This window comes from Balaenoptera acutorostrata, chromosome 1 (assembly GCF_949987535.1).
Source record: "Balaenoptera acutorostrata chromosome 1, mBalAcu1.1, whole genome shotgun sequence".
NCBI lineage: Eukaryota > Metazoa > Chordata > Mammalia > Artiodactyla > Balaenopteridae > Balaenoptera > Balaenoptera acutorostrata.
This window is the reverse complement of record NC_080064.1, coordinates 136,650,079-136,674,970: the sequence shown is the minus strand read 5'-3', so window position 1 is coordinate 136,674,970 and position 24,892 is coordinate 136,650,079. Positions and strand designations below refer to the sequence as shown.

Sequence of the window (24,892 nt, the reverse complement as noted above, 5' to 3'; positions counted from 1 at the left end):
AAAAAAAAACAACACAATTTTTCTCTCTACTCCAGTTCTTTCCTTCCTCCACTCATACCCCTCTTTCCCTGTACCATCCAACCCTCTTTATCTCCCTTGCCCTCCCTCCCTACACCCCACCCTGGTTTGGGTTAATGATTTACTTATTCTCCAAGGCAGAAGAATACTGCCTGCTCTGGAAAAATGGTATGGCTTTCTCAGTCCACTCATCACTGGAATTTTTCCTTATTTCCCAACCTCTCCTGTGGCAACTGCCATGAAGCACAGGCACTCGGCTCTTTGTTCTTTTTAAATTGGGATTTGCATGCTGCTCTCCATGCCAACTGCAAAGAGAGAAGCTGCTTGGTCACCAAGCCAGCAGCCTGCCAGGGCTTCCAGCCATGGACACCACAGAATCAGCCCATTCTAATTTCCTGGGAGTCACATTACCCATAATCACAGGCAGTTCTGGGCTTTATTCTTATTCTGAACTTCACATCTTCTTTTGCTCAACCTCCTTATTTTTCTCCTTCCCTATCATCATCTACTCTACCAATGATTGTATAATGTGAAACTAGTAGACCATGGCCACATAGATAAGGTAGTCTAATAAGGAATCTGTGACTTCAAACCTCTCCCTCTGAGCCCCCAAATAGTTTTGAAACTATGCGGTGAAGTAGAGTATGGAATGAAATGAAGGCACTGAGATAGAGACCCATCCTCCATTTGCTACCTAGTAGCTTGAGTAGTTAGGTGCAGTTGGGAAAATAACTAAGAAGCAGATGACCTCCCCTTGGGTTATCCAAGCAGACAGTCACCTGGCTTTGCATCTTGAGACAAGCTTCCTCATCCAAAAAATAAAATAAAGCAAAATAAAATAAAATAAAATGGTTGAACTTAATAATCTCCAAGATCCAGCTATGACATTCCATGACTCTGAATCTGAGTAGGTTTACATGTCTTTTGGAATTTACTTTGGTTCCACCTCCTTAGGGGTTAGCAGCAGCTGTTTGCAGAATCCTCTTCTTTCACAAAAGCTCATGAAAGAAGGAAATGGGGGTAGATTTGTAAGTTTCCTTCATGTTTCAGCACATGAAGATGGACAAAAAAAGGCTATTATGGACAATCTCCACCTTCCCCCTACCTGTCTCTTACCTCCTACCTTGTCCTCCTCTCAAGAGACAACTGCCTCTTTCTTCATCATGGAGATCAAGGCTACCAGGAAAAATCTTTCTCAAATCCCAGCCTGCATGCCAACAACTCGTATATTCACCCTCGCTGCCTTCCCTCCAGTCTCAGAGAAAGATGTGTCCTTTCTTCATTTCATGTCTGCAACTGTTGCCTGGGTTCTGAATCCCTTCCTTTCCTACCTCCACAGAAGGGCTAGTCTCTTGATTATACTTCTTCTTTAAAATTGTTTCAGTATAAAATTATTCCAACCATTCTCTAAAAGGTGGAAATTGAGGTCACAAAATGACCTTTTGCTTGTGCTTAGGAGCAGACCCAAGACATTCTTTGGGAGAATATTAGATTTTTGCATAACAGTGTTGTTGAGAACACTGCTCGTTGCACTACGCAGTTTCCTCCATATGTGGTCCCCTAGGAGAAATTTTGGTCCAGCATGATTACCTATGCTTGTTGTTCTCTTGAGAAGTTGTTTGTTTTCATCGCATAAATAGAGTAAGCCATGGAGCTTAGCTCATCTCCCTCTTTGTATTGATTCTGGGAAGTTCATAGCTAAATCTGTAGTCTAACACTCTAATATGCATGCATTCATTCTGCATACTGAATTCACCACTGACAATCTTTTCTTACCTGTTCTTATTTTCCCCTTTTCCTCCTTTCTTATCCATACATTTCTTACTTTCAATTGCTGTATCATATTAAAATACAAGTTACACCTTAAGTCCTGTCTGCAATAAGGCAGGGTTAAACTAACCCCTAAACAAATGAAAAACATTTCTTCCAGAGACCTCTTATTTAGAAATATATATGCAAAATGTACAAGGATTTCTCTTTCTGTAAAAATCGAGTCTAAATATATTAATAAGTAAAGAAAAACATTGAATAATAAGCCTTAGAAAAGGCTTATATTTGAATTTTAGTAGTGGCCAAAATAAATTCTTGAAATAAGGTGATCCACTCAAATTAATTGCATAAAGATGCTATGGAAGCTCCCCAGGAACTCTAAAAGCAGGACAGACCACTACTGCATAGGCCATTTTCACTATGAGTCCTTTCCAAAACTACCTGAGATGGACTAGGCTACTAAGAAAAGGAAAAATGTGATTGTATCTATTTGCTGACCAAGGATCTATGATAATGCAGGAAGGTCTCAGAATGACAGAATTAGGGATGCTGATTTTTTCCATTATATTAAAATCTATGGAAAAGAAGTAGACCAAACTATTTAACAAAAGAGTTAGATAAAATTACAAAATGTATTTAACTGAAAGTATTATGCTCCACATGGAGTCAGTTTGAATAACTGTCCTTCTAATATTGGACTGTGAATGTCCCATGATGATGTCCCATTTTCATGGTTAATGGTTAAGTCATTGAATAAATGGCAACTATTATTACAATTACTACCCTAAATCTTCTTATACTATATGATAGTTGCCAATTCTCTGTTGACTTGGAGCTCCTGCTTAATATATGCCCCTTCTGGTCTCTACTGCCCAATTGAGTACTTCCAATTGGGAAGAGCTAAACATATAAATGATTCTTAGAATGATTACTCTGATACAATGTACAGAGTTAATTTTTACGTTAAGGTGGAGGAAGACTAAAAGTAGAAAGACAAGTTGGTTAGTTACTATAGAAATTCAGATTTAGGGGGGCCAAAGATGATTAGAGATGATAGTACTTGGCTATATTCTACTCAGTATTGCAATTATATTCATGTATGTCTCTTTCTCCCACCTGAACTCTTCGAATATAAGAATTATATCCCTAGAGCCTGCTACTGCATCTAAAACATCAATAGTAGTCATTCAATAAATGTTTGTTGGAAACAATGAATTAATGAATGAGTGGATGAACGAACAGAATGAATAAGATGTAAAAGAGGCCACTGTGACTTTTAAAAAATACCCTTTATGTTCATTCTTCAATCAAGCAGGGAGAAGTTAAAAATCCATACTTGAAGGGGAAAAGGGCCATTTTACCATCTTGCTCATCACCACTCTCCTCACCAAACTTTGGATGTCCTCCAGGTTGCTGGTGTTCCTCATAAAACCTACTGCCCAGAACTAAGCCTAGGCTCCAGACAGAGCCTGATCAGGACTGTGTCTAGAGGGAGCATCTCTTCCAGAGATCTGAACACTTTATCCCTTTTTAACAGAGCCCAAAATTGTTGGTATAATTTTAATGGCCACATCACACTTTTCCGTAATATGAAGCTTATGCTTACGATTATTTTCACATTGATTGCTGTAAACACAACTATACATCAGCTTGGTTTATACAGTTTTTATATGCTAAAGTCTAAGTTCATCCCTGTAAATTTTCATGGTGTTGTGATGAGACCAGCATCCAATCTTTTAAATTTTTACTTGAAATAATTTTGAATTCCTAGCTCTGTTATAGACCTAAGTGCTATGACACCCCTCTCCCAATTTTGCAGCACTCATTCAGCAGGCAATTATGAGTGCCTACTGCATACTGAGCACAGATGGTAGACCTATGCCTTCCTAAACAATAAATCTTTTTGAAAGCATACTAGCAAGGAGATGCTCATTGTACTCAGCTTTGCATTCTTATACTCACACATGAAAGATGCTTAGGAGGGGAGATAGAGCACAGATTCCCTGTGGGTCAGGGTGAATAACGTCTCATGCTTTCCATTTCACGATGACTCCTTATTATTATATAAGGCACGGTCTTGCCCCTGTAAATTCCACACTGAGATGAATACCTCCTTCACGTTTCTTTTTCAATCATATGCTCAACATCTCCTTCAGGATGTCCACCGTCTCTTCAAATTCACTGCTGAACCCAATGCCATGTCTCACCAAACACTTTTAGTTATGAAGTGTTTTCAGCTTACAAAGCATTTTCAACAAGTATTATCTCATTTGAACATCATAATATTCCTTTGAGGTAGTCAGAGCAGTTAGGCACTTCTCTGCATGTTCTTCACTAATATCATTCCACTGCTTAAGTCACTCTACTACTCAATCTCTACTGCAGCTTCCCACCTCATTGAAACTAAAAGCCAAAATCCACACAATGGCCTGATAGGCCATGTGACCTGTACTCACCAACTAATCTCTGTTTAGCTCATTCTGCTCCAACTCCTTGCTCTTCCTCTGCTGTGGATTCCACGTGGCTCACTCTCATACTTCCTTCATATATCTGTTCAAATGCCATCTTTTCAGGAAGACCTTCCGTGGACACCCTTTATCTTGCTTCCACAGCTAGCACTACTCCCTGTCTCCCTCATTTTTCTGAATTTCTTTCCACAGCACTTATCACCATCTGGCATATCATGTATTCACTTGTTATTTGTTGATTGCCTGTCTCCTCACACTAGACTATAAGCTCCATGAGGGAAGGAAGTTTTTTCTTTACCACCTGCAGTGTCTAAAAGAGTGCCTGGCCTAGAATAGGTGCCCAAATAATATTTGTTGAATATCTATGAATATGAATATGAACATATAATTAAATTATGTGACTAGGCTGGAGCTACAACTAGAGTCCAGTTTTTCTCATTTTTAGTTTCCTAGTTCTTTTCACCATGCCACAATAATTTCCCTAATCATTTTCAACCTGTTGCCTTTTCCTGCCTAGAGTACTATAAGAGCTTACAAAGTCATCTTTTAGCCTCCAACCTCCCTGGTTCATAATACTGATTCTGCATGCTGCCTCCAGATTAGTTTTCTGGAGAATTATTTCCATTTCTGGTATAAAGAGTTTAGAAGCCCTGATCATCCCTCTACTGGAAACAACTATAACTTCTTGATGCAATACAAAAATAAATTGTAAATAGTTATGAAGCTGAAAGGAAATTAAAGGTTACCTCCAGAGCCCACATACAAAGTAAAAATAGGAATCCAGAAAAGTAAACATTCCCTGAAGCAACTGGCTTCCCTGAAGGCTCTGCTTATTCCTGGTGCCTTTGACCTTCAGTTTGATGGCCTTGTGAGAATCTTAGATAGGAAACAAAATATCTTAGCCAAGATAGGGAGTTTTATGGAAGAGCTCCACATAAAGCCAGGACCCTGAAGATCTATTCCATAAATAAAACAGAACACCAAAAAAAAAAAAAAAATTTTAAACCTCTTCATCAAGGGGAACAGCAAGGAAACACATTCTGCAATCTTGGCCCAATAAATAAGGTGAATATCTCCCTTGGGAAATAACCACAAGCTATCACTCACAAGTTTTCACTCCAAATTCATAATACCCTATGGTTTAAAAAACCTTATGCCAAGTATATATATTTAAAGTGGTTTCATGTTCCTAGTGTCCCAGGAAATTGGCATAAGTAAAAGAGTATATCTTCAATCCAGGCCTGAAAGACACTGGATAGGTAAAATTTCAAGGATCATGGGCTCCCAATCAAACATCATAAAGCACACATGAGGAAACAAGGCACCATGAGCAAGAACCAGAAAAATTATTCTGTTAACAAGTAACAGAATCAGACTAGCTGATATAAAATATAAAAGAAGTATGCTTAATGTGTTTTTTTAATTAATTTTTATTGGAGTATAGTTGATTACAATGTTGTGTTAGTTTATGCTGTACAGCAAAGTGAATCAGTTATACATATACATATATCCACTCTTTTTTAGATTCTTTTCCCATATAGGTCATTACAGTAGAGTTCCCCATGCTATACAGTAGGTTCTTATTAGTTATCTAGCCTAATATGTTTTTAATTAAACATTTATTTTGAGATAATTGCTGATTCACATATAAGAACTATTACAGAGTAATAATGAATATCCTTTACATGGTTTCCCTCAATGATAACTTCTTGCAAAAGTATAATACAGTATCACAACTAGGATACCGACATTGATACAATCCACCAATCTTGTTCAGATTTCCCATTTTGCTCATAATAATTTGTATAGTTTTAGTTCCATGCAATTTTATCACATGTGTAAATTCATGTAGCCATCACCTTAAATTGTTTTTAAAAATAAAAAAGAATATCCAAAGTATGAATAAGTAACAGAAATTGATTTTTTAAATGACTAGGCAGATACAAAAAAATAACTAAATAAAACTTATGGAGATGAAAAGTATACTAATAAAAATTAAAAATTTATTGGTGGGTTCTAAGAGCAAGTTAGCCAAACCTGAATAAAGAGTCAACTGCGGGCTTCCCTGGTGGCGCAGTGGTTGAGAATCTGCCTGCCAATGCAGGGGACACAGGTTCGAGCCCTGGTCCGGGAAGATCCCACATACCGGGAAGCAACTGGGCCCGTGAGCCACAACTACTGAGCCTGTGCGTCTGGAGCCTGTGCTCCGCAACAAGAGAGGCCCGCACACCGCGATGAAGAGTGACCCCCTCTTGCCGCAACTAGAGAAAGCCCTCGCACAGAAATGAAGACCCAAGACAGCTAAAATAAATAAATAAATTAAAAAAAAAAAAAAAAAAGAGTCAACTGGGCAATAAATCCAAAAATAGTTACTCAAAGTGCAACACAGAGAGGCAAAGATTAAAAAATTGAAGAGATATTAAGAGACATGAAGTACAGAGTGGGAAGTGTAATATATATTTAACAGGAAATTCAGAAGGAAATAATAGAAAAATTAGAAAAAAGATATATTTGAAGAGATATGACAGAGTAAATACAAACAAATGACAATTAGATAGCTAACTTTTCAGTAATATTAATGGAAACCAGGAGACTGTGGTATAATATCTTGGTAAGAGAAACAAACAGCCAATCTAAAATTGTCTACCTAGAAAAGTTACTTTTTAAGAAGTTTGGTTACCAGGGGGGAAAGGAGGGAGGGACAAATTGGGAGATTGGGGTTGACATATACACACTACTATATATAAAATAGATAACCAATAAGGACCTACTGTATAGCACAGGGAACTCTACTCAATACTCTGTAATGACCTATATGGGAAAAGAATCTAAAACAGAGTGGATAGATATATGTATATATATAACAGATTCAGTTTTCTGTACAGCAGAAACTAACACAACATTGTAAATCAACTATACTCCAATAAAATTTTAAAAAACAAAAACAAAAAAGAAGTTTGGTAAAATATAAAGATATTTTCATAGAAATTAAAATTAAGAAAGCATATGACTAGCAAATATTTAATAAAGGAAATTCTAAAAAATGTCTTTCAGGGATAAGCCAAATGATCCCATAAGGAAGATCTAAAATTCAAGAGAGATGGTAGATATTAAAACAGATATATATTTAAAAAGATGTCTATGGATCAACTGATCAATCAATCAATACATAGATATCTCTATACACAGCCCATGGCTCGCAATTGTTTACTGTCCAAATCCCTTAGCCCAACAGCTAAGGCCTTTCCATATAACTTTTCCAATTTTCTCTTTCTTTTCTCTAGGAAATTTCCCTTCCTTTCAAATTGTTGTCCTTATGGATGCCTGAATATGTTTGCACATGACTTTTGTATTTGGGTCATATCTTTGTCCTTGCCTAATAAACGCTTTCCTGCTCTTTACTATTCATATTTTAAGGAATCCACATTTTATATAACGTCTTTCCTAAGTACTAAGCTCATAGTGATTTCCATTGTCTTTCCCTCATCCCTTGAGATATATATCCTCTGAAACAATCATTATATAATTAAAATAAACAAATATTTATCATGCACCCACTATGAGCTAAGTACTTTGCTAAGCATGTAAGACTTATTATACCTGACACACAATATAGAATGGTAGTTAGTCACACAGGATCTGTAGTCAGAGTTTAATCACTGTCCTGACACTGCATGATGCTAATTAACTATCTCAGTCTCAGTTTTCTCATACATAAAATGGAGATAATCAAACTACCTGCTTCTTAGAACTATAGTGAGCATTAAATAAACTATTTTATTGTGTTTTATTGGTAAAATAGATAGATACATGGTAGATAGATAGATATAGAGACATCACAGTACCATGTATATATATAATATATGTTATATGGTGTATATATATATATATATATAAAATCTTACTATGAACTATGTAATTTACCTGGATTATCATGACATATTTGATTGAGATTTGAATTCTAAATCATAAAATCCTAGGAATAAAATTGGCATTAAAATTCTGTGAGAATTACATTACTAGGAGTACCAAGGTCTAAGGTCTAAGAAATTATGTATGTCAGGCATCTCCAAGAAGTAAAGATGAAAAGCCAGCTTGCTCTACCCAGAGTGTTGGCACCAGCTGAGAGATGTTGCCTTGGAACCCTGCGGAGCCCTCCCTGCCATCCTGTTCTTTTGGCCACAGTTGATTAAATTCAAGGCTGGCCAGAAACCTATGATTTCTAGCCTGACGTGTAAAGATGAGCTGGGCCAAGTCACATTAATTGTCTCCAGAATATGAACCAAGATTCTGCAAGAGACTGAGGCAATTAGCAATTGGATGTGAATCTTAAGAGAAGAGTCAATGAGATAAAGCAGGAGCCACAGAAAGCTGAGTCTAGTTTTAAACTAAAGCTATAAGAGAATGGGAACTACGAGTAATCTAGCAAATTGGGAACAAGATATGAATGGCGCAGGTGCACTAAGATGTAGAGAACCCTGCAGCCTTTGAGAGAAATGAAGTGTGAAACCTGCCTTAGTCCCTAGCTGCCTTCTAGCTCCACTTCCAGCCCATATGTAATTGTACAATAAATCTTTTTTTTTTATTTTTTTAATTTTTTTTAGTTAACTTGAGTGAGTTTCTGTTCTTTACAACCACAAAAGCCTAACTAAAATGTTTGGTAAGAATATTGGCTAATCTGTGACATCACCTCAAAGAGGCCCTTCTCATTGAAGGGCCCGGTACCCACTTTGCGGGGTCTGCTCTTTCTCTCAATCACTGTCTCCCCAGCTAATGAGGATTCATCTTACTTCCCGGCTACTGTAGTTGACTATTTCTCGGATTATCAAAATTTGCTCTGTGTTTCATAGTTTCAGAGCCATCTGGGAGCTCAGCCACTCAAATAATGAGATAATGAGTAAAACGGTTTACAGCCTTTCCCTCCTCAGCTAACATATTCACACTTTCATGGGTATCTTTAGTTACTTTACTTAGTTCTGAATATGGCAATCCTACAACAGTAAGGGGGCCAGTAGGAAGGATTACTAGAGTGTAGATTCTGAATATCCTTCTTTCTTCAATACAGAGTAGCACATTCTACCCTTCCCAATCCCTTGCCCAACACTGTCGTCTCCCCCATGTCATTTATTTTCCATTCATATATATGTTAATTCATTTTTAAAATATCAATTGAGCACTTCCTATGTTACAAGAACTATGAACGAAGAGCCTAAAGTCTTGTACAAGAGACAGATAACAACGGGTAATTACAATATTGTATGGTAAATCTGTACTCAAGAAGGAGTTGGCAAACTTTTTCTGTAAAGGGCCAAATAGTAAATATTTTAGGTTTTGTGGGCCACACAGTTTCTACTATAACTATGCAACTCTACCACATGAAAGCAGCCATAGACAATATGTAAGTAAATGCATGTGACTGCATTCTAATAAAATTTAATTTACAAAAACAAGTGGTGAGGTAAATTTGGTCCACAGGCCATAGTTTGCCAATCACTATACTAGGGTAAGTACATTCCTTTATTTAACAATTATTTATTGAACACTCTTAGTATTTGTTGTTCTAAGTGCTAGGGTAAAATAGTAACTCAAACATACAAAAACCCCCTCTCTAATGGAACTTACATCCTAGTGGAGAATATGGACATCAAGCAAAAATTTTAAATACATAGCATGTTAGTGACAAATTCCAAAAAGAGAAGTAAAACGGAGAAGAAACGATGAAGAGTCAGGAGTCGGGAATTTAGGTGAGGTCACCAGAGAAGTCTTCACTAGAAGGTGACTCTGAAAAAAGACTGGAAGGAAGAGGGAGCACTAGCCATGTAGGAATCTGGAGGATGAACGTTCCAGCAAAATGAAAAGCCACTGAAACATTTATGCAGCAGGAATATGTCTGCCAAGCCAAGGGACAAGGAGAAGGCCAGTGTGGCTGGAATGGAATAAACAAGGGAGAGCATGGTGGGAGATGAGGCCACAGAAATAATTGATGACAGATTAGGTAGGGCCCTGTTGGTTACAGCAATACTATTGGCTTTGACTCTGAATGAGCCGGGAAGCTGCTGGAGAATTCCAGGCAGAGGAATGACTTGATCTGAAGTATACTCTAATAGGGTTACTCTGGCTGCTCTGTTAAAAACAGACTGCGGGGTGGTGCAAGAGCAAAAGTGGCGAGACCCGTTAGGAGGCTATTGTAATAACACAGGTGAGAGACAATGGGATCAGAGCAGAGTGATGGCAGTAGGGAGATGAGAAGTGATACAAATGAGATAGATAATCCTTATTTGAGGACCAAGGAATGTTCCCAGGAAAGAGGAAGTGACATTCTAACTGAACTTGAAGGATCAGTAGGAATCAGCCAAGCATCAAGCTAGGAAAATCAGGTCCACAGCCACAGATAGAGCTCCTGGTGAGAAGTGAGAGATGCACTGGGGTTCAGAAAATTAATGGGTCAACATCTTCCTCCAGGGGATGACGCTCTGATGAAACAAATCTTCAGAAAAACCCGTGATGCCCAGACTAACTACATGTTCCATCCACTCCGCAACCTACTTCTCTGTGACTTTCATTCAGTCACTAAAGTAATATGTAAACAGTGTTCCTAGAGGAAAAAAAAGGAAAACATGTGTAAGTGTGCAGCTGTCTTTCAGATTCCTAGGCTTAAATTCTAGGAAAAGATCCCTAAGTGAAATCCTCCAAGACAGACTGGCATCTGGCCAGGGTACCAAAGCCAGCACCCCAGCTCCTAGGAAAATACCCAAGTATTTTGAACAACTGAATGTGTTTGGAGACCAGGGTCTCTCCTAAAAATTTTCTAAGAGGAAATATTTTTAACCCAGACATACCACAGGGCTCTCTCACAAGTCTGCCTATTTGCCTAGAAAATAGTCATGAAAAGGAGAAAAACAACCTCTCCCCACTTACCTGGGGAGAAAAGTTCACTGAGCCAGCCAGGTGAACAGAAAAATTGTGGATTTCACTTACTCTATAGAATTGTATCTATTGAAACTACGGAGAAATTGGCCTGTAGAAAAACAACCAAGAGACATTTCTATTTGTTAGTAAACTTTCTGAGCTTACCAGAAGGTATTCTCTTATATCTTCCCTCCTATTCCCTTTGCCAGATAAAATGAGTATGAGAAGGTGAGACTTGTCTCTTTAGAGTTTGCACAGCCTGTGCATTTTAGTGGAGGGATTTAGATGTTTTCTTGCTGTTCAGTTTTAAAGTTTCTTCTCCATTTCTTTTTTCTCTGCCTTCTTCTACCCCTTACACTTATTTTCCCCATGCGTGTTTTTTTTGGCTGCAGGGAACTTTGAATCCCAACTTCAAAAGAAACCTATAATGAAGCCTGGCTGATGTTTAACAGATCTGCCACTGCAGGGGCCCAGCCCAACCATTCCTTTGGCTCAACAGCCACAGAGGGTGGGTGAGCAAAGTACAGCTAATCCAGAGCATCCAGGTCCGTGCAGCACCAATTTCTCCACCTGTTCCCTTGAGTGTCACAGGCAACTGTCCTCCTGTCCCAAAGATATATATCCTATAGTGTACAACTGCAGACACCACTCTGTGCCATGTTTCTGCAGGGTACCTCCCAGCCCAGCCTCTTGAGGTCCCTTTTAGAGGGAAGTAGACCATGCTCTAGCATTGCTATATACAGCAGTTCTTCTGCCCTCAAACTCCCCACCATCAAAACTCAGGAAATGAGGCAGAGAAGAGACAGTGAGGCACCAAGACACAGAGACTTCAGCCCACCACAGGCATCAGAAAACAAATGCATGGCATCGCCTTGATCCCATTTTCTGCTTCACAGCATGGTGACACTAGCTGGTTAATGACTCTCACTTAAACTGTTCTCAGCCATTTGTTTGTTGTTGTTGTTGTTGTTGTTTTGGGGGGCGGGGGGCAGGAGGGGCTCACTGAGCAGCATGTGGGATCTTAGCTCCCAGTCCAGGGATCGAACCGAGGCCTTTGGCAGTGAGAGCTCAGAGTCCTAACCACTGGACTGCCAGGGAACTCCCCTCAGCCATTTGTTTTTATTTGGTGATTTTTCTCCACATGATAACAGAGTGATGAAATCTGACACATAGAAACCAAAGCAAAGAGGTAAACACAGTGCTCTAGATCTGGTTGGATACTAAGCTCAACTCTGATGTGAAAAGGAGAGAAAGAGCAAGGGATGGAAGGTAGATTCAGCAGCAAAGAACCCTTCATCTCTGAGACATAATTTTAGAGAGAAAAACAACAGAAACAAGTCATGACCAAAAGGAAGCTGAAGCCTGCAAAGGTTAGGGAAGCTGAGTTTCCCTTGGGGCACAGAGATTCCCTTGGCTTGGCTTCCTAGGATGCATCATAGGGAGTAGCCAATGACATTTGTGATTTTACTAAAGTGGACTTTCAAGCCCTTCTTTCGCACAGCAATTGTAGACCCTCTTAGGGCAGCTACTATGTAGAAACAGACATCTGGCATATGTAGCCTTCCCTTTCCACAAGCCAAGTTTCTCTATCTTGGTAATTCTGTTCAACTGGCTGGGTAATGTATCTATAATTCATATCTCCTTCTGACCAGCCTCAAGTCTGATAAATACTCTCCCTTTGATAGGCCCATCTGGGTTACAGATGTTTGGTGTTGGATTCCTCAGGCTCTATCCTCCTGTCAGAGCTTTTGGGAGAGGAACTCCTTTGGGCTACATTTCTGGTTTCTTGCTGGGGGTGGGGGAAGAGGGAACATTGAGCAGGATTTGAGAAACAGGAAGGATTGTTCATAAAGCAATCACTGTACTTGCATGTTAGCCATCTATCTGTAGGTGTGTCCCCCACTTCCCAACCACCCCCTACTAAATGGTGAGCTCCTGAGTAGAGGGATTCTGTGCCTGGCACGCTCTGATCCTCAAAAAATGTCTGGAAAAATCTGTTGAAATTGGGTCCCTTTAGAGTCACAAAATAAAGGAATTGTGAACTTGAGCACTGTGATTTAATTGTAATAATAGGGCTGCTAGATATGGGTAATTTAGTTCAGACACAACCACCAACTCTACCAAGACACAGGCCCTCATAGAAATCCAGAGATCTACACCTGTATGAATCCAAAGTCCTTTCAAACAGTCTAAGCCATGGCAGAGAAAAGCAGTCTATACTCTATGTTCTGCTTTTAGTGCCTCAGACTGGATTTCAACCCAGGTATTTAGATAAAATTACTAAATTCCTCCACTAAGATATTAACACTTACTCTACGTATTCTTTATATTTGTCCCTTTGCTTAGCTTACTCTGTCTGGTGCATCACAGGAACTTGATAAATAATTGTTTTTCAAAATATGGTTCTTGCCAATAGGAGTTATGAAAAACAGTCAATGTTTTTAATAATAAAAATTCAGCACAAGAAATACAAGGCAGAGAAGATGGAGTATGAATAAAGGGTCTGTACACAAAATAAGTATAAGGGAATTGGGAAAAAGAAAACCTATCCTTTCCACTATGGTCTGCCTTCAGATTTCTCCCTCTAAAAGAGGAAATTCATAGATAAATATCCTTTTTTAAATCATAATAGTAGAGATATAAAAGTGTGTTTCCTATTGTGAATAAGCACTAGACATCTGAGAAAATCCACCAGCATGAAAGACAGATAAGAATTAAGAGGAAAAAAAAAAGGAAAAATAAAAGTTGACTATAGATGAATCAGATATAGTGCACAGGGAAAAAATTCAGAATTCATCTTATTTTTAGCCTCAAAAAAGGGTGCATACTTAAAATAAAAATAGACTAATATAGAAAATCAAAGAGTAAAGTCTTAAATATATGATTGCTAAAATTTAAAAAAATTCAATAGAAGAGTTGGAAGATAAACTCAAGGAAATCTCCAAAATAGAGAACAAAATAACAAAGAGATAGAATATAAGTGAGAAATAAGACAGAGAATAAATTCAGGAAATAAATCCTCAGGCATTTCAGAGAGGAAAAAGAGATCAAAGAATTAAGAAATATCAAAGTAATAATTTCAGAAAATTTGCCAGAGGTAAGGGGCATGTGTCCAAATTGAAAGGATCACTGAATATCAACAAAAGAAGAATAAAAGGCCAACACTTAAAAAAAATTATCATAAAATCCCTAAAGTAACAAGGTTAAAATTCAAAAACGATTTTTAATAGGAAAAAAATTTACCTCTAAAACACATAGTTATAAGAATAGAAGCTAGAGGCAACTAATGAATCGCTTCAAAAATTTAAGAGAAAATGTTTTCCAACCCAAAATTTTATGCCAGGACAAACTATCAGTTTGGGGTAAAGGCAAAATAAAAACATTTTGAGAAATGCTTTTCTGAAAAAGTTACCTAAAACATCTTTTCCTAGAAAGTTACTTAAGGATGTTTTCCAGTAAAATGAGGTTGTAAATTAAGAGATATTCATAAAATTCAGGACATAGTGACTCCAATCCCCCCTCAAAAAAGCAGTGAAGTTCCAGGATGACAACTGTGCAGCAGAACTAAAGATAACTGGTCAAGTCAGAAGAGGTGAGAAAAAAATGGAATAAACTTGAAGGGAGAGCTCCAGAGTAGTGTTAAAAAAAAAAAAAGAAAAAAGACACATTCTATAGATTAGCTAATATGATAAAGCATTTGAAAATGATTGAAGATATCAAAAAAGAAGGAAGGAAGGAAGATAAAAGAAGAGAGGGAGGGAGGAAATAGAGACTCAAGGGGGAGGGTGTGTGTGTATGGGAGAGTGGGGGAGCTGTGCCAGAAAGGAAATATAGTAATAGAATAAAACTTTGTTCTGCAACCAAAAGAAAAATATTCTATAGTCATAATGTTGTAAATATATATAACTGACTCAACCAAAAATAGTAAAAGTACTATATTAGAAAAATGCAGAGGAGCGGGAGGAGACAAAGTAAAAGTCTCATCTTTGTAATAAGAGCAAGTTATGCATAATGTTTAAAATTGATGAATCAGTCCTAACCACTGGTGGTTCAGTGGTTAGGACTCCACACTTTCACTGCTGAGGATGCGGGTTTGATCTCTGGTCAGGGAACTAAGATCCCCCAAGCCAAACGGCGCAGCCCCCCCAAAAATAATAATAATTTAAAAAAATAAAATAAAATTGATGAATCAAGTAATATAAATATAATATTTGGATATATGTATATGGAGGTTATTACCAAAAGCGGCAAGTAAAATAATTAAATATGGGAGAAAGGCTAGAGTGTGGAGAAGGATGAGGAAGAGTTAGGCAGGGGATTGTCATTCTTCCTTTTGGTACAATTTGGTAAAATTGTCTTTTGGTACAATTTGATATTTTAACCAGGAGCGTTTATTTTTTATTTAAATGTTTTTAACTATCAAAAAAAAGTATGACTAGTTCCTTTCATTCCACAGAGTGAGTTTTGCATGTAGGGGTAAGAAAGTGTCTGGGTCTACAGATAGAAAAGGATAAGTTACCATGGCAACTCTGAAGTGGTAAGGGGAATAAGTTATAAACACTCGGATAAGGGCAGTGGCAGGAAGTATTTAGAGACACAAGGGGCCACTCTAAGGAGAGTGATGCCTGGGTACCTTGAAAGACAGCTCTCTCAGTCAAGGCGGTGGGTTGTTGTAATGAGCTAGTAGACAAATGAGAACAAGCCAGATTTCCCTGGAGAGTTCTCTGGAGATCCTAAGAGTTGGCAAACGTTGTTAGTGAGGTTTAGCTTCTGCTTAAGGTTATCAAAATCTAAAAACCAAACCCAAACAGAATCTTTCTTATGCAAATATTTCTGGTAATGTGATCAGTTCCCTGGGTATTATTATGTAAACAAAGGCTTCCCATCTGTCAGTTCTAATAATGATAATAACTAACGTTAGTTTAGAACTGTTTCTGTACTTCGAAAACTTTAGAGTTACCAAGCACTTTCCTGTACCTTATTTCATTTGCTTCACAAAAATAACCCAAAGATATAGGTAATACAAAGTATTACTGCAATCACCCTCATTTTACAGACAAGACATCTGGGTTTACAAAAGTGACTTGCTCAACTTACATAGCTGGTTAAGTAGCAAGGACTCTGGAAGTCAACTCTGTCCCCTGATTGCAAATCTTACACTCGATCCTTGATGTCAGACATCTGAGCTACAGGTGAACCTATTCATTGGTGCTAACTGCCCATGCACAGGGGCACCAAGAGGACTGTCCACACGCAAGACCATGAATTACCACACAAATCATGGCCAAAAAACACAAAGGCAGCCATTCAGGTATTGGGTGGAAGCTGAGATCTATTCCTCCCGCCTCCCACCAACACTACACCCTACCTCAGGTGTGGGCCTTTTTATAATTCGTACAAAGGTACCAGTTATAAATGGGGAACCCTTGCCCACATACACAAATTACTAAGTTTACCACCCACCTCTCTCCTTTCTTACCTCCCTCTAACATTCCCCAACTCCTGCATCAACCATCAAATGGAAATCCTCCTATTGGCTTCTGTCTCACAACAGATGACACATCAGATCCATTTATTCATTAAAATAAACATGAAATAAACAACTATGTCTCAGCTGCTGTTCTAAGCACTGGGAATGTAACAAGGGTCCTGGTCACATAGAGCTGATATTCCAAGCCAGGGAAAGACAAATAAACAAATACACAAGAAAAGCATCAGAAGTGATGTGTTATAGAGAGAATTTAAATCAGTTGACATAATAGCGATTGACTAGTCAACTTAAATTGGGAGATCAGGAAAGGCCTCTCCAGGAGGTGACATTTAAGTAGATTTTGGAATGACAAGAGAAAACTCACCAAGGGAAGACCAAGGAAAAGAGGATTCCAAGAAGATGAAACAGCTAGTGCAAAGCCCTGGGGCAGGAACAAGTTTGATCTGTTCAGTGGAACAGAACAGTCAGTGAGGCTGTGCAGTGTGGGTGGGGAGAGCAGGGGAGGAAGTTAGAGAGGAAGGCAGGGGTCAGGTTGTGATCCAGGAGACAGGAGGGGAGCTTGGATTTTATTCTAAGAACAGTGGGGAAAAAACTAAGAAGGGGAGTGACAGGATCTAATTTACCATTTACATAGGATCTTTCCAGATGCTGTGTGGAGAATGGAATTTAATGGGGCAGAAGAGGAAGCCTCCAGTCATCTAAAGGAGACTTGTGGTTAGATGTAGAATGTCTTATGTTCATAAAGCTGCTGAACTGCTCAAACTGCTTCACACATGGGCCTCTTCATGAATTCATGTTACTTTGCTGGAAACCTAAGACTATAAAAGGAATGCTCACGTATAATTGGTGCTGATTGGTTTCTATCGACATATACCTTGTTTGCTCTCTGTGCAGATGCCCTGGCTTCCTCTGATAGACGAAGTTGTTCAGCTTTCCTGTATCTTAAGCACCTGGTGCGTGTGCATTTCACACCATGTACACAGTTGTCTGCTCCATAGAAAGTGAGTTGTGAGGGCTGTGTCTCGTCTTAATCATCTGTGTTCCTAATCACCCAACATAACACCTGGTACTTCATGAAAGCTCAATAATATCTGGTGGAGTAGATGAATGTTTTATTTGGGGGCTGTGTGAACACTCTTTTGTCTCCAGAAGCCAAAAGGATAAAACGATGTTAGGAATGTACCCTACAAGCAGGATACCCCAAGCCCCAGTCCCTTACCTCCTAGGTGAGTCAGGGTCGAAGCAGGTCTTGTGCACGTCAGCCCCCTCCGGGTCACAGCAGTCACCATCGTCAAAGTCGTTCAGCATGTTGTTGCACTCCACGTGGCAGATCCCATCCCTGCGGTTCCAGGAGTAGCACCGGCCCTGCAGGCGGCAGTCGCCCCCGTCGTAGCCTGTGAGTGGGTGCTCACACTCAGGGTCACAGTGGTCGTTGCCAATCTTGCTGGGCTCACAGTTCACGAGCACAACGCGGTGGCGCAGGGTGGAGTTGTGGACCCGGTGGATGTTCAGCTGCCAGCTGATGTTGTAGCGGCTGAAGGCTTCATTGAGCACTTCATGCTGCCGACTGATCTGCTCCTCACTCACGGTGGGGTTCAGGCCCTCATTGTCACAGATGTTTACTACCTGGTAGCGGATCACCTTCTCTCCCCGAAGGGGCCAGTGCCAGCTGTACTGGGAAATCAGTTCCACATTGTCACAAGCTGTTTGCCCACAGAGCGGGGGCTGCAAAGGTGACAGAATCTCAGGCTCTGGCTCAAAGCCCTGGAGGACCTCAAGCCGTGGGTACTTCCCATCTCTAAAGGGGGCCCACTGTTCTTCCAAGGGCTCAAAACTGGCTGTCAGTAGCAGGGTGGTCAAATCCTCCACCTCGCTTGGCTGCTGAGGACTGTGCTGGAGGTGGCTTTGTGGGAGGGCCGTCGACCAGAAGACCAGTGTGCCCACGTGTCCACGGAAATAGTGCCCGTCCTCGGAGCTATCCCCACCCAGGAACAAAGAGCGACAAGATGCCATGAAGGGGCTGTTCAGGGGACCAGACTGATCTGGACTACTAGCCACCTGAGTGCCATCGACATACAGGGCCATGCGCTGTCCGTCGTAAGTGGCTGCCACGTGCGTCCACTTGCCTGGTTGATAGCGACTGTGACCCATCATAACGGTGGCTTTCTTCACGCGGTCGGTGCGAAGAGAGAAGAAGAAGCGAGCATCTCGCCTTCCCACATCCTTCCCTGAGCGGATCCCCAGGGCCCAGCCCTTGTCACTGATAGTGTGGGAGCAGTTATCAAACACACCTGGGAAAGAAGGAAGAGTCGAGGGGAGAAATACCAGATACAAAGGGGATGGAGAAAGGGAGAAGAAAACCCATATAAATAGCAAGAATGTAGGTTTTTAATGGGAAAAAAATAAGTGATACAGATTCTCCACCTAAGATGCCTGTCCAGTACCCCATATCAGGCTGTTCTGGCAACATCTTTCCCCAAAAGGAACTTAATTTGAGATTCCATCCAATTTAAAGCATTCTGGTGTTTTAAAATAACCAAAATGGAAGTTGTAAGGGGATGTCTAATGCAAGTGAAAACCATCCTCACCACTCTGTCACAAACGTTCCTCAGGGTGACCCTGTGTCCATGACTTCCCACTCTTTCCACTTCCTCAGAAGTCATGAGGGCCTTCATGGTTTTTACAAAAGATAGTAACCTCCTACCCCTTCAAAAGGTCATTTGTCTCTATTGAATATTGAAATGATGATTCTTGTGGGGAAAATAAGGAGAAGACTGTAACGTCCCAGACATGTTATTCCCTCTAGTGCCCGAGGGCAAGGATACGCATCCACAGTGAACAGTTGTTCCCCAGCGTAAGCAAAATGACATTGCCCCACGGTCCTAGACTAAAGAAACCTAGTCAAATTATAAGAATGATTGTTTTATAACCAATAACGCCCACCAGAGTACAGGAGTGGAACTTTCCCAGGTAAACGAAGCTCCTCACCGCATGCTACCTTACTTACCACCTTGCTCATAGTAGGCCCAGGACTATTAAGTCCCATAAACAAAGGAAGGAATTCCTGTAGATAACTATATCACTAACAAGTTGGCAGCAGGAAGTAGTAGTCAGATGTAACAGGACCACAGATGAAATAGGAAGACTGAAGGCAATTTGGAGGCCTTGAATGTTCCCAGCAACCCATCTGCAGTTACGAACCCACCATCCTCCCGGTCCCTCTTATACTATATAGGCAGGGTCTCAAGAGCAGACTTCAATTGTAATTTACATAGAGGCAGTACATTCACACAGGAAATGCTTAGTAAATACTGCTTTAACTAATGAATGAATGTTAGAAAAGTCGGCTGGCCTTTAGATAGATACCTGAGGCTAATACCAAGAGTTATTCTTCCCCAGCCTCCCCCAGTCAACAATTTTACTTATTCACCTGAGCTCCTATATAATCCACTCAAACAGTACCACTCTATGGACAGTTTGGATTTTAAAGCCATGAGTCCTCCCATTCTAATTGCAGGCAAGTGTCTTAAAAGTAGCTATGTTTTTCATGAATGATAGATTATCTTCTCTTCTTTCTCTAACATAAATCAATAACTTGTGATTTAAAAAATAAAATGTTCTTTTTAACAAAAGCAACTCATCCCCAATCTAGCAATTCTAACAATTAGACTTCCAAGTACTGGTGATGACTAGGTATAATACAATGGTGATGTTCTAGTATTGTTTGGGGTTTTTTGTTTATTTTTACATTGAGGTCTGTATGGTAAAGGAATGTAACAATTACTGCTTTACAAATTCTTGTACTGGGTAGATTTTCAAAAAAGCAGACAAACCTAGTGAGATCAGTAATAAGTTTCCTGCTTCATAGTTTCTCCTTGGTTCACTTATTTTCATAAGTACATTTAGCCTTAATTGTGTCCATCCACTAACCTATGAACAAATGTGCTGCAATATTTAATATCAGAACCATGGAGTTACTAACCCTCAACTAGTAAATATCAGCTGGTTTTTAAGAGGAAGAATTGAGGAGGAGGCTATTTCATATTTGTTGCATATACAGGTGTACATGGGTTGTGGTATAAATTATTAGGCTTGACATATAAATTACTAGATAATTAGCTTGTTACCTGCCAGCATCTAACTGCAATTTTGAACACATTAACTTATTGTCCTTAGAACTTCTAGTAGCAACAAAATAATTGTTTCTACTTATTTAGCTCATAGGAAGCTATTAAAATTATAGTGTGTCTAAAATGTTATTTCTAACTTCTTGAGACACTACACAGAAGATGGAATTTTCTTATCATACTAGTCTAGTTCTGATTAATCTAAATTTTAGTAATTATATTAGAAAGGATTTATTGGCCAAGAGCATTAAAATAGTCAATTTTAGTTGGGAGTTGTAGAAAGTATATAGAAGTATTACTTTTTTGAATGATTATGAAAGTAATGATTCTTTACTTTCTAATGTAATAAGATGTCACAGCAGCATATGTGAAAACTCACTAGGTACCTAGATAACTGCATTCTATTTGCTGTATTACCACTGCTCATACTTCATCTATAGGAAGAGAGGAAATAATTGTTGAAGCACTGCCCTGCACTCATTCCAGAGAAGGAAAAAAAAACAAAACATATTTAACAAATAGAATTTTCCAACCCGATTACTGACTGAACATTTATGCCCTCCCAAAAATCATTTGTAGGAACCCTGCTCTCTAATGTGAAGATATTTGGAGACAGGGCCTTTAGGAGGTGATTAGGTCATGCAGGTGGTGCCCTCATGAGGGGATTAGTGTCCTTTTAAGAAGAAAGCTAGCTTCTCTCTCTGCTCCCCACCATGTGAGGATACAAGAAGACAGACAGCCATCTGCCAACCAAGAAAAGGGTTCTCACCGGACACCAGATCTGCTGGTGCCTTTATCTTTCCTAGCCTCCAGAACAGTGAGAAATAAATTTCTTCTATTTAAGACACCCAGTCTGTTGTATATTTGTTATAGCAAACCAAACGAACTAAGAAACCAATGACATCAACACTAGCCGTGGTCAGAATCACAAGTGGAACTTCCACAAATACAGATTCTTGTGAAACCATGTTGAGGGCTGCTGTTATTCTATATTTTAAAAACAAATCAAGGGCTTTCCTGGTGGCGCAGTGGTTAAGAATCCGCCTGCCAATGCAGGGGACCCGGGTTCGAGCCCTGGTCCGGGAAGATCCCACATGCTGTGGAGCAACTAAGCCCGTGCGCCACAACTACTGAGCCTGTGCTCTAGAGCCCACGAGCCACAACTATGGAGGCCACACACAACATCTACTGAAGCTCACGTGCCTAGAGCCCATGCTCCACAATATGAGAAATCACCGCAATGAGAAGCCCGCACACGGCAACAAAGAGTAGCCCCTGCTCTCCACAACTAGAGAAAGCCTGCGTGCAGCAATGAAGACCCAACGCAGCCAAAAATAAAATAAATAAATTTTAAAAAACAAACAAACAAATGAAACAAATCAAGCTTCTGACTGCTGTTCAGTGGATGGAAATGCAGAAGACAGAAGTTGGGAATCTTAATTTTTCCAACCAGTGGAAAGGAATTAGAAAAATTGTTATCAATAAGTTGCCAGACATGAAAGTGGAAATTGCATCTGAAATTCATTTAAACCATTTGTTTTAAACCATTTGTTTAAGGATCACATCAGATAGAGCATTTTAGGTTTGTCTGGGGTCTCTACGTAACCATAGTACATTCTTGCTCATTAATTCAGAAAACTAGTGGAATGAAAGGCAGTTAAAAGAAACAGGAGCCTGTTAGGAATAAGTGCACAGATATGATGCTGTTAGAGAATATGGTTAATGGATTGTCTAGGATTCATAATTAATTGGGGCTTTTTATTATCTATAATACAACTCACATTTAAGACTACTGAAATGGAAATAAATGACCCCTGCTCCCACTAAAAGATCTATTATTCCAAGAGAAGAAATTGTGGCATTGAAGCATAGTATGCTTACATCTCCCTGAGAATCACTGCCAGCCACCCCAACCTCTTTCATGAGATCATGAGTGTGTCCTTGTGGGGATTTTCAAAATTTCCAAGGACAGAGTAACTAAATGTTTCTACCCCCTGCATCTTCTATATTCTTATAGTCTGTACCGGTTAAAATCTGTTCCTCCAATCTGTAGGGTATTGAATGGAAAATTATCTGATTCTCTTCTCCCTTGAGACTGAATAAACCAGACTGCAGTTAAACTAGAATTTCAGTCTGGGCTCAGACAAACACAGACGTAGCCCCAACATTGAACCCGTAACCTGGAAGCTCTCTGCTTCACCCATAGCTGGTGGGAAGAGGATCATGCTTGGACACTTGAAGTGCTGTCACCCCACTAAGCCTTGAAGGGTTCACATTTCATCTCACTGTCTCGCTCTTCCTAGAAAAAGAAATTCCACTTGGAATTAGTCATTTCAGTTCCTCAAATATTTGCTGAACATCTCATTCATGCCAGATGTACACACTCCTCTCAGCTTTGGAAGAAAAGGTAGTCTTTGCACTTGAGGAGTTATAGTCTCATGGGAGAATAGGCAACATAGGAAATAATTTTAATATAATATCAGAACTAAGATCAAGAAATACATAGGTGAGTGAAAACAAAACCTAATCACAACCCATATTTCAGAGATGATTTCCTGAGGGGATGAGACCCAAACCTACTCTTGAAGAGTGTGTAGGAATTGGCCAGGCTAAAGAATTACAGATCGTTCCACACAAGTGGCAGGACGGAGAGCACCAGAGGTGAAACATGTCAAGGTAGGTCTTGTATAACACAGTAAGGGGCTTGGACTGTGTAAGTTAGGGAATATCTAGAGGCTTTCCTACTGCTGCCAAATGCCTCTGATATCCTAAGAACACACAGATGAATTCTAGCATGAAACACCACGTGGTTGACCTTGCCTTGCACACTAGCTCCAACTGCAATTAAGAAAGTTTTCAAAGCTTACAGATGGACAACTGTGGCATAAGAAATACATGAACACCACAAGAGTTCCATGTAGTTAGTTCACCCATGCACTTGTTGGGTAGATATTTATGCAGCAATACTAGTCGCCGATCTCAGTACTTGGTGCTTGGGATTTCTGTAATAATCATAGTTATTTGTCATCATCGGGAGTTCAGTATAGTCAAGAAGATAAACCTTAAATAAACAACTACAATGAAATATGCTGACAGTTGGAAGTATAAATAGCTATGTGAACAGCAAAAAAACCCCAAACAAACCTTTATTAAAACATGCACATAATAAGGCAAACATTCTCCCTGAAGTTACTAAATGTCAACTTTCCAGCACTACACTACCTTCTTAAGTTTTCTTTTTTTTTCTTAATTAATTAATTAATTAATTAATTTTTGGCTGTGTTGGGTCTTCGTTTCTGTGCGAGGGCTTTCTCTAGTTGCGGCAAGTGGGGGCCACTCTTCACCGCGGTGCGCGGGCCTCTCACTATCGCGGCCTCTCTTGTTGCGGAGCACAGGCTCCAGACGCGCAGGCTCAGTAGTTGTGGCACACGGGCCTAGTTGCTCCGCGGCATGTGGGATCTTCCCAGACCAGGGCTCGAACCCGTGTCCCCTGCATTAGCAGGCAGATTCTCTGCCACTGCACCACCAGGGAAGCCCCACTACACTACCTTCTTAATAACTTAGTTCCAATCAAATCTGCCCATGAAACTAAGGTTACCTTGATTACTAATCAGAGTGTCTGGGAAGCTTAGGGAGACCCAAAGCCAAAGAATTCCAAGAGCTAAGTTCAGGCATTCCCAGATCAAAGGTCCTGCCATTTCACCCAGAAACATTCACTGTAATATTTCATAGAACCTGCATTTATATAAAATATCCACTTTAGCTGAATCTTCTAAACTGTGATGTAGTATTCTTTTGGTTAATATTTTTTTCCTTCACTTCTTATCATGTAATGATATCTCCCATTTATACAGTACTTAGGCTTTCCAAAGCAATCTGGTGTAACCATCATTTAAATGGTAAAGCCATCCTGTGAGCTAGGCAGATTAGTATCATCACCAGCCTTATTATATAGATGAGGACACTGAGCTTCTGAGAGGGCAGGTGTCAGGCTGGGTGCATAGAGTACACTAGAGCCAACGTGTCATGATTCTGAGCCCAGAACAGTTTTCTATGCTGGGGAAGACCATAGTGCATGGTGGTTACAAGCATGAGTCAGCCAGAAGCTA

The 24,892-nt window shown here is 39.7% G+C and overlaps 1 protein-coding gene across 1 annotated transcript in view; it reads right to left on the bottom strand.

Annotated features, from left to right (window-relative positions):
- PAPPA2 (pappalysin 2) overlaps window positions 1–24,892 on the bottom strand; it is a 320,327-nt gene that overhangs the window by 237,930 nt on the left and 57,505 nt on the right. Inside the window, exon 2 of the mRNA XM_007165366.2 lies at window positions 17,876–18,947. Within this exon, the coding sequence (XP_007165428.1) occupies window positions 17,876–18,947 (1,072 nt within the window). The remainder of the gene's footprint in view (window positions 1–17,875; window positions 18,948–24,892) is intronic.